We start from the raw sequence: 12,359 nt of genomic DNA, 5'->3' as shown, positions 1-12,359 counted from the left end.
CCACTAGGTGTCACCGCAGTCCCAGCCAGGTGGCCGCCGGCCCAGGCTTCCCAGACGGAATCCCACCTGGGCCTGAAGTGCGTTAAAAAGCTCATTAAATCGAATCACCTGCTGGTTCAGCCTGTCCAGATGACCAGAAGTTTTAAAGAAACACTCCCCTGACAAAATGAATATTCCATTACAGGCTCTGCTGGGATTTGAGTATCACTCACTTAACTTCTCCCCCCCCCCACCCCCCTTTTCCTCTCCTTCCCGAAAATAACAGACACAGAGTTCTCCAGGGGAGCCGACTGGATTCCAAAAGGTACGGTGTCCACCATCGGCTCCACACGCTAGAGGGCAGGGCGTCTGGAGGTGGGTAGGCCTGTGGCGCTGCAGCCAGACTCCCGGGCTTTCTGGAAGGTTCCGCGAGGTCTGAGGAACGTTTATGGGGAATGAGCTGCGGGCTGTGTTGTGCTGTGCCGGGCCCCGGGGTCCTCGGGAGGCCTCAGGAGTGTGTGCGGAACGTATTCAGCTGTGACAAACGCATGACAGAGGAGGGGCCCTGGAACTTTTCATCGCACGCCAGGATGTGGTGGGGAGTGAACAAGGACGCTATTAACAATTACGTTGTGACAACAGGTGTCAACCAGGACTGTCCCAGGAGACCTGGATCACTCCAGGCCAGCTGGATCGTGTGGCCGCCTGAGGGGTGGTTGGGCACACGGGGGCCAGTGGGGGAGTAACGGGGGAAAGGGGGGTTGTGCCTCGCGTGCTCTACGAGGAAGGTGTTTCCACTTCCGCCCGCTGAGAAGCGCTCAGAGCCACTCCTGTGGCGTTTGCAGGCCGAAGTGGTAACCGTGGGAGCAGCACTAGTCGTGAGTACTAATCGTTATTACTTGAGACGCTCTGTGTCGTCCATCCACCGTGTGCCAGAAAATCCTGCTGAATCATGGTGAGGGCATCTCATTTAACGGTACCATCAACACCCAAGAGGCATCACCGCCTTCACGGAGGCGTGGGGAAACTGAGCAATGCAAGGTCGGAATGAGTCCTTCAGCACAGGCATGTGGCTTCCGGGTGGTCTCTGGGCTGTGGCCCCAAGGCCATCATCTGGACTTGCCACACCGTGCCTTGGAGAAAGCATCCCTGGGGCCTGGCGGGTGTCCCTGCTTCAGGGAAAACCCGATGTGAATGGATGTCTCCTTTTGCAAGGGAGCTCTCGTTTCAAGCCCTGGCCCAGAACAGAGTGAGGCTTCAGCAGTCTCTGCTCCAAAGAGCCCCGGGTTCCTCGAGGTCCCTAATGCCATGGGATCGGTTTCCAGGCGCTTTGCACGCTGGGATTTCTTCTTGGTCTCCAGCGGGTTTTTGTGTCTCACATCCGTAGGAGAGCGGGTGTCCTGTGGACTGGGCCGGGCAGTCACGAGACCAACGCTGTGCTTGGGGCCCAGCGTCAACTAGCTTGGTGGCTTTGGGCAAGTGGCTTTGCCTCCTGGGGCTTGACTTTCCCCATCTGTAAAATGGAATTAGTGCCGACTTTCGTCGTGAATGAATTCTGAAGATCAGGTGAACTGTCATTTGTAGAGGTCCCTCAGGGAGACTGTAGCCCTGAATCCCCCCCTCATTTAGAATGACAGAGGGCCCCCTCGAGAAATGTGCAAGAGCATCAGGAAGGACAGGGTGGCTCACACAGTCCAGCCCGGTGGCTTCCGGGGGCTTCCATACTTTTAAGCCCTGCACTGGGGAGCCCCCATCTGGAGGTCCCAGGGGGGAACCCGGAGGAGTCATGTCTGGGTCCCCTGATCCCTTGCACACAGTGAGTGCTCACTAAATGTTTCTGAGCCGGGGGACACTTGGCTGGGGGAGGCCAGGCCTCCCGAGCAGGCTGTTTCCTGGCAGTCCGCGATTGGCTTAGTGTGGAATGCCCTGTCATTCGGGGCTCAGCCACAGCTCATTTGCTGTCCGTCATTCGTTCCACAAGTATTTACTGAGAGCTGACCGGGCCAAGGACTGATGTGGGCACTTGGGATCCATCAGTGATCACAAGAGCCAAGTCCTGCCCTGGTAGACTGCAAACCCGTCCTGGCTGGGAGGAACGGCACGTCTCTGAGTCCGGGGCTCTGAAGGGCAAAGGTGGACTGGGGTCCTCATAGCTACAGGTTGTGTCTTATCTGCGGCCGGCAGATACCGGGCACGGCTTTGTGGGGTATGCAAAACGGGCAAGCTCTAAATGGCTAAAAAACACGCTTATCCGGGCTCTGTGTAAAATAATCGGGTGCGTAGGGGTGCCTGGGTGGCTCCGTCGGTTAAGCGTCCAACTCTTTTTTTTTTTTTTTTTAATTTATTTTTTTAAATTTTTTTTTTCAACGTTTTTTATTTATTTTTGGGACAGAGAGAGACAGAGCATGAACGGGGGAGGGGCAGAGAGAGAGGGAGACACAGAATTGGAAACAGGCTCCAGGCTCCGAGCCATCAGCCCAGAGCCCGATGCGGGGCTCGAACTCACGGACCGCGAGATCGTGACCTGGCTGAAGTCGGACGCTTAACCGACTGCGCCACCCAGGCGCCCCGTTTAAGCGTCCAACTTTTGATTTTGGCTCAGGTCATGATCTTGCAGTTCGTGAGTTGGAGCCCTGCTTGGGATTCTCTCTCTCTCTCTGTCTCTCTCTCCCCTCTCTCTCTGCCCCTGCCCCGTTCATGCTTCTCTCTCTCAAAATAGGTAAACTTTAAAAAGTTAAAAAAAAAATAATAGTAACATAAAATAATCGGATGTGTAACAGTTTGAGTTTGCGGCTGGCCACCTGGCTTTCGTGAAGCCCGCCCACGAGGAAAGAAGCACCCTGCAAGGCCGTGTACGGAGGCCATCTCGGGCTCATCTATACGACAGCTTAGGCACCGATTTCTGGGTCCCACCCTGAGTTTTTGGTCCACTAGGGCGGAGACGGCCCAAGAATCTGCATTCCTAGCAAGTTCCCAAGTGACGCTGACGCTGCTGGCCTGGGACCCCACTTCGAGAACCACAGCTTGACGCACCGGATTTGAATCTCGGATCCACCATTAGCGTGCGTGACTGTCGACGAGCCACTTAGCCACGCTCTCCAAGGAACACAACGAGGGTCCGCCAAGCTGATGGTAGACAGAGTCCTTGTAACTCTGCGCATAGTAGGTTCTCGATTGCCAGGTAAATGAGGACCCTGAAGACTTTGCAGACGCCGCCCCTGCTTCTATCCCTCGGAGAACAAAGGGAACAATGACACCCCTGGGGGGGGGAGACCCCTCCCTTGGGTGTGCTTCTTGTGTTGTTTCTGCGGCCTGTGTGTGTGCGCACAGACGCATATACACACACACGCTGACAGGGTGACAGTGCTGTCTTCAGAGGCTGTAATCTGGCCACCTTAAAAAACATTTCATATGTTATTTTTAGTCCAAAAGAAAAAAAAAAAACTGCCCCAAAGCTAATTATTTATGAACAGTTGGTTCTCTGCACTTTTTTTTTTTTTCTCTCTGCACAAAGTCACTGGAAGCTCCAACTACGTCAATGGCTTCAGCCTGTTTGTTTGTATAAACACGGTAATTAAGATTTATTAAATTTGCAGCCTGCCTACGCCCTCGCCAGCTCAGTGCCCCCGGATACGTTTGCCTGCAGCATTCAGCACATGAAATGTAACTGCTTTTTTTATCTTTTTTAATTTTTGTAAGTGTTTATTTACTTTTGAGAGAGAGAAACAGAGTGCGAGTGCGGGGAAGGGCAGAGAGAGAGAGGGAGACACAGAATCCGAAGCAGGCTCCGGGCTCTGAGCTGTTGGCATAGAGCCCGATGTGGGGCTCGAACTTGGGAACGGCGAGATCATGACCCGAGCCGCCGTCAGATGCCCAACCAACTGAGCCACCCCGGCGCCCCTGTAATTGCTTTTTAAGTTGCACGTGGGCCGTGAGGGGACCGTATTCCCGCATCCGCCCAGGGCAGTGGCGTCCAAGCCACTCTCAAGTCTACTTGGGACAAGCTTTGCGTCCAAGCACAGATTTGCAAATGTGTCTCTTTGGCCTGGGTAAACCGGGCCACAGCCAGCGTGCCGTTTTGCAGGAGTGGAGAGCAAACACTGCCCTCCCATGCACGCTGTGGCCTCTCGGGATGGGGACCCAGATGGCGAGCATTTTATTTACTGGATCGCATTTCGTAGGTTCTAAGGCTCGTCGTGACTTTTCACATTTTCACATTTCTGGAATCCGGGTGACTTATTACGATCGAGTTCTTCCCGTGAGGATTTGGGTTTGCTTCCCTCCACCACCCAGGACACTATCCACCTGAGATTTCTCGAAATCGAAAATCTTTGCTGGCAGGGCGGTATTTTGTTGTGTTTTCCTTCGGCCCACAGCGACCGCGTGGATTCCGACACCCAGCCCCTGGGAGCTCTAGGGGCTCACATTCTCGGGGAAGGGTCTTACCCCCCTCCCTCCACCCAGTGCCAAGCTAACGCGTCGTATTTCCTCGCTTCCCCTTTCCGTGAGGTGGGACTTGCTCTCGATCTCCCTGATGTTGAAGGCGCGGCCCCCCGGCTTCCCAGCTTTGTGGGGGGCTCCAGTCGGACGCTCCGTCATGGTAGTTTCCTTTCTTAGCGGCGTGTGAAATCATGACCCGTCTCACAGTGAGCACCTTCGATCACGCGAAATACTCAGATACCACATCTAAGGAAGCCTTACCGAGTTTTCCAGGTTAGATGGGAACTCTCTCTCACGATGACTATGATTTTTTAAAAAATCTCTCCTGGGTGCCAGGCGCTGCTCTCGAACACTCATGTGCCCGGTCTTTGCCCCTCACGACCACCTTCTCCTTTTTAGTGGGAGAAGCACGGCCTCTTGGCCCCTTCTCCGTATGTGACGACGGGCCCAGTTGGGACTGGAACAGAGGAGATGTGACTTGACACTGTTCCCCTTGTGATTCACTGTGCAACTTTGGGGGCTAAATTTGGCCCTTCCTTCGTCAAAGGGCTGGGCCTTGCTGGGGCAGTGCAGTCTTTGAGCTCCCACAGGAGAGAGCCCGGGACGGGCCTCGACCCACGTGCTGTGTTGTCCCAGGGCCCTGTGTGTCTGTCCATCTGCCAAGCCTAGAAGCCACTGGCCATCGCTGATGTGTGAAAGAATCAGCGTTAACTCTTCAGACATCAGCTGTTTGAAACTTGTCTTTGACTTCAGAAATCCAGACAACTGTCACCTGTATTTACTCTGTCTTTATCCTCCCGTCACCCAGCCCGCCTGCCTTCTGATTCCCCGCCCCCCACTCCTCTGAAGCTCACCCCCGTGAGGTAACGGTAGCTGCCCGTTCAGTAAGCCCAGTGGCTGTGTTTCTGCCCTCCACGCGGCTGGCCTCTGGGCAGCCTGGATGGGTGACCGCACTCCCCGCCCACAGCCGCTCTGGCCGTCCTCACATTCCATCGTGGGGGCCTCTCTCCTTGTTTTATTTTTTTCCATGGTCAGAATCAGTGTGGATAAAACTCAGTGTTGATGACACCCGATTACTTAACACAGAGTCCCTAGTCGAGATTTGCAAAGGTGCCTCAATGGCCTTCTAAAAAATTAATGGGCATTTTGGTTTTGGAACAGTTTTAGGTTTACCAGAAGAACTCAGCAGATCCTACAGAGGGTTCCCAGGTAGCCCCTCTCCTCCACCCCTCTTCCGTTTCCCTTACTACTCACATCTTGCATCAGTCTGATAGATCGGTTACGGTCGACGAATCTCCACTGGCTCATCACGTTAACTAAAGCCCATAGTTTAGGGTTTTCTGGGGTTCACTTTTTGCATCATGCATTCTATGGATTCGGACAAATGTGTAATAGCACGTATCCACCGTGGTGTGTCACACAGAACAGCTTCACTGCCCGCAAAACTCCTCTGTGCTCCACCCACCCATCCCCTGGCAACCGCCGATCTTTTTACTGTCGTTATGGTTTCGTCTTTTCCAGAATGTCATACGGTTGGAATCAGTCCGTAGCCTTCTCAGATTGGCTTCTTTCACGCAGTAACATGCATCTGAGATTCCTGCACGGGTTTCTTTGTTGCTCGGGAACTCCATTCCTTTGGTCACGGGGTAATACGCCATCGTCTTAATATTCCACTTCGGGTCTTTCTTATAGGCTTCTCTTCCCAGCGAGGGATCCAATCCAGGATCAACCCGTTGCATTCAGTTGCTGCATGCCTTTTCTTTCCTCTAGGCTAGAGGTATCCCTCAGTTTTTCTTGACCTTGGGCACAGGTCAGAGATGTGATGGAATGTCCCTCAAAGTACGTTTCCCTGATACGTGCTTGTGATTGGAGTCAGGTTGTGCATTTCTGGCAGGAACGTCACGGGCGATGTTGGGCTCTTAGCGCATCTTCCCGGGAGACCCCCGGTGTCGGTAGGGCCCCAGCATCCCTGATGCTAACTCTGAGCACGTGATTAAGGGGGTGGCTCCTGGGCTTCTCCCCTGGACAGCGCCGTCATTTTTTTTGTAATTAAGAAGTAATCTGCGGGCGCTGCTTAGAAACACTGAAGTACAGTGCCTCTTTCTTCAGTGGTTGTATGTATCATGGGGTTTTTCTGCAGCCTCTTTCTCCCCATGACTCATCTGGATGGTTCCTTCTGCTACCGTGGCTTTGTTCCCTGACTCTGGGCCCCTCAGCTCCATCTCTCCAGGCCAGGTCTCCCTTCTGCCTTCAGCCCCAAAGTCCCAACCACCTGCTGGACGTCTACCCAGGAGTCCTCTAGACCCTCGGACGCAGCATGTCCAAAGCTGACCTCACTGTATTCCCTGCACCCAAACAAACCCCAGTCCCCGTATCAGTGGACAGCATCATGACCACCCACTTTCCCAAGCCGGACGCCTCCGGGTCATCCTAGACCCTCACCGACCTTGGTTCTGGTCCTAAGCTCAGAGCCTGGTCATGATGGATCTTAGATGAGAAATCGTGAGGGTAGGAAGGGAGGGAAAGGGAAGAGAAATGAGCCAGATGGCCATACATCTGTTCCCAAATGAGGCTCTGTCCTTGCTTGAGTAATAACAAAATCTCCAGTCATTCCATCCAGAGGAACTTCCCACCAATTACCTAAACCACCTCCAAAAGGCCAGCTCAGACGGCCTCATCTCCCATCCCTCTCCAAAACCAACTCAAGGTGCTGGAAAAATACAGTTCTATGGCCTATCACGTGCAGAGCCACCCCAGGGAGGAGATACAACGAACCCAGCCCCACCCCAGCCACTGACATCTTGTCCCCATGGGGCAACTATCCAGAGCCTCTGAATTCTCACGGGAGTGAATCTTGGGCTCCAGGACTGAGCCATTAGTGAGGAAATTATCACAGGCATTGTGAGCAGGCCCTGGCCCGGGAAACCCTGGTCTCCCTAAGACTCACTGGTGCAGCCAGGGAAATGCAGTGGGCCCCACACACAGCCCCCTCCTGAGGAGAACCCAGGGAGGAAGCCAGCCAGCACGGGGCGCTGCAGTCCAAGAGGGTCCTAAGAGGGACCTTCAGGGACTACACAAATGGCTAGTGAGGGCTTCCTGGCGGCCTGGGGACTGGCCCATCTTGAGTTGCCAGAGAAAAGCTGGCCCCTGCCCATCACTCTGGGTGCTGGCCCAGCACACGAGCCCCAGCCAGCTCCCAGGAAAGCCCCTGAAAGCCCCAGAGGTGACACAGCGTGACTTCTACACACGGGGCCCCAGGTCAGGGTGGGACCAGATCCGACAGGCCCAGGCTGACCGACAACTCGGGCCCGGGGTGACTGTCGTTGTCGGTGTTGTTGCTGAGTTGTTTCTTGTGAGAACACCATGCAGGATGGTGGGCGGAGCCCGGGCACCGGACGATGCTCCTGAAAGATCCTTGGTGAAACGGACGCAGGGAGCCCACGTCCCGGAGCTGTGCCAGAGCGCAGGGAGGCCGTGGGCAGGGAGGAGAACCGACATCTGGGCCTGGGCGTTGTGGTCAGGGTGTTTGGTGGAACAGCCAGACAGCGAGAACAGCCACAGAGAGCGGTCAGCGAGCATCTGTGTGGTTACACCATGGGCACCAAGGCGGGGAGCAGACGGTCAGAGGCACAGGCAGGGAAGGACCCTTTCCTTCGCTCAGCACGTACCTGTCGGACACCGCTGGGAATACAGCAATGGGCAAAGTTAATGTGGACCATGCCTCTGAGGAGTCAAGGGGAACATAGACTTTAATCAGTAATCCGGAGGAAGGTACTTGGGCTGTGAAAATGTGTTAACGGGGCTGTTTTGGTCTATGGCAGGGAAGGTCCCCCCCGAGGAAGCCACTCACAAGCTGAAATTAGAGTGATTGGCAGGAGTTAACCAGGTGCACTGGAGAAAGGAGAGAAATTAGTATTTCAGACAGAGGGATGGCCTGTGCAAAGGTCCGGTGGCGGGAGGATGTGAGGGCCTTGGAGGGGCCAAGAGCTGGCATTGAAGGAGGCAGTGCTTTTCTTTCCGAAGGGCCTGTGGAGATTGCTGATCCCTGGCATCTGGTGGAGGGAGGAGCTTGTAGGGCTCAATGACGTACCTGTCTGCCCCTGTATCCATCGGCTAGAGGAGGAAGGGAGTGGGCATTTATTGAGCGTAGCGTGCATTGCCTCATTTATCCTTATGACCTCGGTAGGCAGGTTTCATTCCCTCTTTTCCCCGACAGATGAAGGAACCGAGGCTCAGAGAGGCTGAATGCCCTATCCTAGGTCACACAGCTAGGACGCCATAGAACCAAGGTAGAACCAGGACTCCAAACCTTTTCTTTTCCTCACATCACCTTTCTTTCCATCAATGGTAGAAGATGCTAGAAAATCAGGTCCCATTTACTGTGATAAACTCATCTTGCCTGAACTCCTCAAAACTCTAGAGCCTCAGATTCGTGTGAGATCCCGAAGGACCCCCAAGCATTTAGTTACCCAATATTACGTGTCCTGTTTCTGCCCCACTACATGTGCTGTCTACCCTCGGCCTCCATACCCTTAGGGATTAGGAGTTTATCGCTTCCCGAGGAAGCCCCTTCTCTCTTCGGATAGTTTTAACTGGGTGGAACACACGTAGTCCTTTCTGTGGGCAAACTGAGGCACAGAGCAGCTCCCAGATCTGGGAAGAGCTGAGATTGTCAACTTCTTCGTGGGCTTCTTGAAAGGTAGTTCATGCCTCTGTGTGTGTGTGTGTGTGTGTGTGTGTGTTTTCTAAGCATTTGAGGGTCATATTAAAACGTGTCTTTTAATTCAAAGAGCGTTTTAGAATTCAGGTCCCTCCAAGTGAAGATGTGAGCTCTAAATGAACAGCCACTGGGTAGGCAGCAGGAGTCTTTTGAAACAGACCACCCCCTCGTCAACACTTGTAAATGCAAACACGCTTTGGACCTTCAGAGATGTTTTCCCCAGAGGATCGTGGCCAAGACACCGCTCCTGGCTTCAGTAAGCCGAGGGTTAGCTCTGAGAATGTAGGCGCAAACACAAGGACCCTGTAAACAGATTCCCCGTTTGGGAGACCATTGATTACAGGTTTTCAATTTGGTGCAAAGCCAGGCTAGAGTGAACCTGTAGCTTCTTCTTGTCGCTCTTTCTTTTTCCCGGACGGGTCAGAGATTTGGAATCAGGCGGCGTCAGCGTGAAACGTCAAGGAGTCAAGTCAGAGTCCACGCAGGCTGAGGCAGCCCCGCATGAACCAAGCAGGTGGGCAGGAGCATGCACCAGCCAGGTGTGGCCCGGCCCAGTGGCCGTGGGAACTCACGCTCACTCAGCTGTTCGGGTGACTTACTGCCCCCCGCTCCTGAGTCCCTGCTGAAATCCGTGCACCCAGCAGAGTCCTCGCCACAGATGGGGGCAGGTGTTCTATCCCCATTTATCAGAGAAGGAGACAGGCTCGGAGAGGTTATCGACCCTCCCCAGGGCACGTAGATGCTGTGTGACAGAGTCTGCACTGGGACCTAGTCAGCCTGGCTCCTCCCAGTCAGGCCCCTACCCTGCACCACGTTGTGTTTTCGCCGGGAGGTGGGGGGGGGGTGGTGCTCTCCTTTCCCGACTTTCTCCTCTCCTGCACTCCTTGGCGGTGAGGACATCCCATGAAGCCACAACCTCACCGGTCCCTCTGGAATTTCGGAAATGGCCTTTGGCCACTTTCGTGGACTCTAGGCATTTGGACCTGGGAGTCTGGCCCTCGGGTGATACTGGTGGCTTGGATGGTGAAGAGGGTGGAGGAGAAAGAGGAGGAGGAGGGAGCGATGGTGAAGAGCACGGTGGTGATGACCCTGACTTAGGTAGGGATCGTGTGAGTGATCGTACTAATCGTGGCCGCAGCCTTGGGCACCTGCTGTATCTCCCGTAATCCTCAGAAAGACCCTGTCAGGTAGGTACCGTTCCCCCCCCCCCCCCCCCCCCCCCCCCCCCCCCCCGTTTAGAGATGAGAAGTTTGAGCTTTGGAGGACTTGAGTGACCTTCTCAAGATTTACGGCCGGGGCTCTCACACGCCCGGCGAGGATTTATGTAAGAACAGGCAAAGCCCGGAGCTCTGTGTTTTTTCCCTACCCTTCCTGCCTTGAATGGTTTGAGCAAACCAGACACCTTGGTTTCTGGCGAAACCGACCTTAGCCCCACTTGACAGTCGGGAAGACTGAGACCGGTACGGCCGGCTTGCCCTCCCCTCCCGCTCAGAGCCCCCCTCCCCCCCGCCCCGAGCGCACTCACACGTCCTGCTTTGGTTCCGCAGGCTCCGCGGTGGCGAGGACTCGGGCCCCTCTTCCGGAAGGTGTGCTGTGTGGCTCTCCCCCTGCAGCTGCTGTTCCTGCTGTTCCTGCTGCTGCTGTTCCTGCTTCCGGTCGGGGAAGAGAACCGCAGCTGCACGCTGGCCAACAACTTCGCCCGCTCCTTCAAGTTCATGCTGCGCTACGATGGCCCCCCGCCCACCTAACCCGCCGGGCCACGCAGGTGACTCTCTCCTCCAGCCCTCCATCCGCCCCAGGGCTCCTTCCGAGGGGGCCCAGGAAACTGGAAGCAGAGGCAGGCTGCGACCGGCACAGCTGCCTCGGTGAAAATACTGCATTGATGCCCCCCAAACAAAACCACTTTTTATATGGTGTCGTCTTAGCCTATTTATCCTAAAGGTGCCCTATGTGCGACTAGGGAGTGATGCATAGAATGTTTATATCCTCTGTGTGTAGATACGCTCAGTCCGTATAGTTTCGCATATGGCGTCTATTTGTGGGTGCGAAGGTTCCTAGCAGCTTGCGGGTCCTGTGGGATTTTTGCCTGGGTCTGCGGCCCCCCCTCCCGCCCTGGGGAGCGAGAACAGGAACGTGTCACTTTTCTGGCAACCGCTTAGCGGGAAGCCACGTCCCAACCCCAGATGCTAGTGGAGAGGCCCCTGAGCTGTCAACACAGAGGAGCAACACCAGCCCTCACTCAGCTCAGTCGCTCTCGCTCTAGACACTGAGAACAAAATGACAGCGGGTTAGATGCTGGGGGTCAGAAGCGTAAGGGTGATGCTTGAAGGCAGGGCCGGTGACGGCAGCGAAAAGTGACGAGTGATAGCGTGCTATCCCTGAAGGAAAAGAAAGATGACAAGCAGGACCCAGGACTATACCAGCTCACAGAATTTTGGGCACCCTGTGCAGGGGCGGGGGGGGGGGGTGCTCCCCCCCGCCCCTCCACCTCTTGGCCTCTGATGGCCCAGAGCAATGCAGAAGGCCGTGGCCGTGACCCTGATCTGCAGGTCTGGTTAGAGCATGCTCCCTGTGTTCTGGGAAAGGAGAAGGGAAGGAGGGAAACTTCCTTGCCAAGGTCTTCATTCAGAATGGGGAGCACGCTGTGCCGGGGAAGTGTGTCCTTCCGTCCCTCTTGGGCTGTTTTCCACTGTCTACGACTCCAGCTGAAGGGTCAGAGGGGGGGAGCACGTGGCCCTCCAGGGACCAGGGATCGAGGGTCCAAGACAGAGATGAGAGATGGGCGTTGGAGCTCAGCCTGTCTAGGGGTCTCTGCCTCTTCCTCCCTGGAGAACCGACTTCGGAGGGAGGTGGGTCTTCTGGGCTGAGAGTGTCCCACACGTGTCCTCACAAGGGGACCCGAACGAGGCTGCCTGTGGGCACCCCCAGGAGAGGGCCCCCCCGCAGACCAGATGCGGGGCCCTGAGGCCAGAAACGTGTCCTTTCCTCCTGAGCGCATTATAACTGGATCGCAGTTTCCCTAAATCAACAAAAACACTAAGTTTCCTTTTGGAAAACGCCTAGTGGCCCCTCTTTACAAACTGATTTTGTCCCTTCACCTACAAGTAGTAGACCGAGAGGGGATCCTGCAGGCCTTTGGAATCATGAAGTGTCCAGCCTCAGAAAGGCCCTGCAGAGAGGGAAACGGAGGACCCAGGAGGGTCCTGACTGCCGGCACCAA

The 12,359-nt window shown here is 55.2% G+C and overlaps 1 protein-coding gene across 4 annotated transcripts in view; it reads left to right on the top strand.

Annotated features, from left to right (window-relative positions):
- The window catches only part of SYNE3 (spectrin repeat containing nuclear envelope family member 3), an 88,880-nt gene extending 77,830 nt beyond the window's left edge, over positions 1–11,050 (top strand). For 2 of the 4 annotated variants that reach the window (XM_042990471.1, XM_042990473.1), the window contains exons 17-18: positions 266–304; positions 10,687–11,050. In XM_042990471.1, the coding sequence (XP_042846405.1) occupies positions 266–304; positions 10,687–10,887 (240 nt within the window). In that variant the 3' untranslated portion in view covers positions 10,888–11,050. Of the gene's footprint in view, positions 1–265; positions 305–2,913; positions 3,709–10,686 lie in introns of those variants that run through there. The other 2 variants (XM_042990475.1, XM_042990474.1) reach the window with 2 other exon arrangements.
- The last annotated feature ends 1,309 nt before the right edge of the window (positions 11,051–12,359 follow it).

Source organism: Panthera tigris, chromosome B3 (assembly GCF_018350195.1).
Source record: "Panthera tigris isolate Pti1 chromosome B3, P.tigris_Pti1_mat1.1, whole genome shotgun sequence".
Classification (NCBI taxonomy): domain Eukaryota; kingdom Metazoa; phylum Chordata; class Mammalia; order Carnivora; family Felidae; genus Panthera; species Panthera tigris.
Note: the sequence above shows the minus strand (reverse complement) of the source record. Positions and strands in the feature narration are given on the sequence as shown.